General features: G+C 39.9%; 1 protein-coding gene across 1 annotated transcript in view; it reads left to right on the plus strand.

Annotated features, from left to right (window-relative positions):
- The window catches only part of LOC102675517, a 19,141-nt gene that overhangs the window by 15,321 nt on the left and 1,592 nt on the right, over window positions 1–2,228 (plus strand). The window contains exons 5-7 of the mRNA XM_031513385.1: window positions 1,054–1,357; window positions 1,427–1,702; window positions 1,950–2,224. Coding sequence (XP_031369245.1) covers window positions 1,054–1,357; window positions 1,427–1,702; window positions 1,950–2,224 — 855 coding nt within the window. The remainder of the gene's footprint in view (window positions 1–1,053; window positions 1,358–1,426; window positions 1,703–1,949; window positions 2,225–2,228) is intronic.

Genomic DNA, 2,228 nt, shown 5'->3' on the forward strand with positions numbered 1-2,228 from the left:
TTTAATCAAGATTCTCCTAATTTCAAACATTTTCCAAAAATTTTAAAAATTTAACTAAGATTCCCCTAATTTCAAACATTTTTCAAAAATTTTAACAATTTAATCAAGATTCTCCTAATTTCAAACATTTTCCAAAAATTTTAAAAATTTAACTAAGATTCCCCTAATTTCAAACATTTTTCAAAAATTTTAACAACTTCCAATTTAACCAAGATTCTCCTAATTTCAAACATTTTCCAAAAACTAACAATTTAACTAAGATTCCCCTAATTTCAAACATTTTCCAAAAACTTTAACAATTTAACTAAGATTCCCCTAATTTCAAACATTTTCCAAAAATTTTAATAACTTCCAACTTAACCAAGATTTTCCTAATTTCAAACAACATTTTCCAAATATTTTAATAACTTCCAACTTAATTAAGATTTTCCTAATTTCAAACAACATTTTCCAAATATTTTAACAACTTCCAACTTAACCAAGATTCTCCTAATTTCAAACATTTTCCAAAAATTTTAATAACTTCCAACTTAAAATTCTCCTAATTTCAAACAACATTTTCCAAAAATTTTAACAACTTCCAATTTAACCAAGATTCTCCTAATTTCAAACATTTTCCAAAAATTTTAAGAATTTAATTAGGATTCTAATTCCCTAATTTTAAACATTTTTCAAAAATTTTAACAACTTCCAACTTAACCAAGATTTCCCTAATTTCTAACAACATTTTCCAAAAATTTTAACAACTTAACCAAGATTTTCCTAATTTCAAAAATTTTCCAAAAATTTTAGCAAAATTTTTCCAACTTAAGCAAGATTCCTCTAATTTCAAAAATTTTCCAAAAATTTTAGCAACTTCCAACTTAACCAAGATTCCCCTAATTTCAAACGACATTTTCCTTCTCGTTATCACTTTCTTAACCAATCTCGTCAAGAGGAGCAATATATATTATCGAGCAGGAATCTTCAGAATGTTTCCACGTTTTTTGTGGCACCCTGTATATTGACTCACGTTTGAATCCCGAAATTTAACTAAACGTCACTCACCTCCAGGTCACCGAGCCCGCACAAATGTCTACTCGAAACGTCGTTCTGCGGAAGCAAGCCGACCCTGGCCGATAACCTGATAGAACCGTCGAAGCCTGAGACCGACGATCTGGAGAAGATCCTGTTGAAACGGGAGGCGGACACCACGAAAGCGTTGATCCCGGAGAGCATAAAGGTGTCGATGGTGGACGGAAATTTGAAGCCCGATCCCTTGGACAAACCGAGGCGGCGGGGTCGAGAGGAGAGGAAGGAGATCTTTAAACGAGAAGTCGAGATCACGAAGAGATTTCTCGAGAAGGTGAATATACAGGTAAAATCGAATATCTGATTCTCTTTGTCTCCTCACGATCACATTCCTCACGAATATTTCTCATCGAAGGTGCCGGTGGTGAAGAGATCGGAGAATACAACGGAGCAAGAATCGGCGAGAAGTGAACAGGCGCAAGAGGTGCAGAAGCCGGCCACTCTGGATTTCAACGACAAGAGGAAAAAGGCGCAGAACTTTAAGGAGATAGTGCAAACAACCCCGACAACTAGCAGCGCGACCGGTAGCCCAAAGTTGGCCAGGCATCAGAAAGTCCGCGACCTCGAGGGATCCCGTACACCCAGCCCCTCCTCCGTCTCCAGAAAGAGCAGCTTCACCTCCCTGTTCAAGGTACCCCCCGTTGTAACCACGTTGTAATACGCTGCTGTGTACCACCTGTAATAATTGTAATAATTTATAGATGAAACTTAATTAGAAAAGTAGATGATAGGCATGTAAACCGCTTCGCACATCGATTCCACACGGATATCCTGGCTTTGTCTCTTTGTAGAAGATCCGCTAGCTTAATCGAGAAGAAATCTCGAACAAACAGACACACAAGTGCATGTACTTGACCACCGCGTGTTCAACTTTTAAGGCCCGTACAGACAGCAGTGTGTTGAGCCCAGAATCACCGTCGCCCAGCACCAAGCCTCGCCGTAGCTTGACCTCGAAGATCAGGGACACCACCGAGAGCCTGCGCAGCAGGTCCAAGTCGAGGGACCGGGTGGCGCCCCCGGCCGACAAAGGAGCAGCTTTGAGAAAGGAGTCCAAGAACAAGGGTGTGTTCTCGTCCACGCTGAGCTTGTTCAAGAAACGCGAGCGGAAGAAAAGTTACGACGAGGCGATCGCTGCCTCCGCCGAGCTCAGCGCCCCG

Source organism: Apis dorsata, unplaced genomic scaffold (genome assembly GCF_000469605.1).
Source record: "Apis dorsata unplaced genomic scaffold, Apis dorsata 1.3 scaffold_631, whole genome shotgun sequence".
Classification (NCBI taxonomy): Eukaryota; Metazoa; Arthropoda; class Insecta; order Hymenoptera; family Apidae; genus Apis; species Apis dorsata.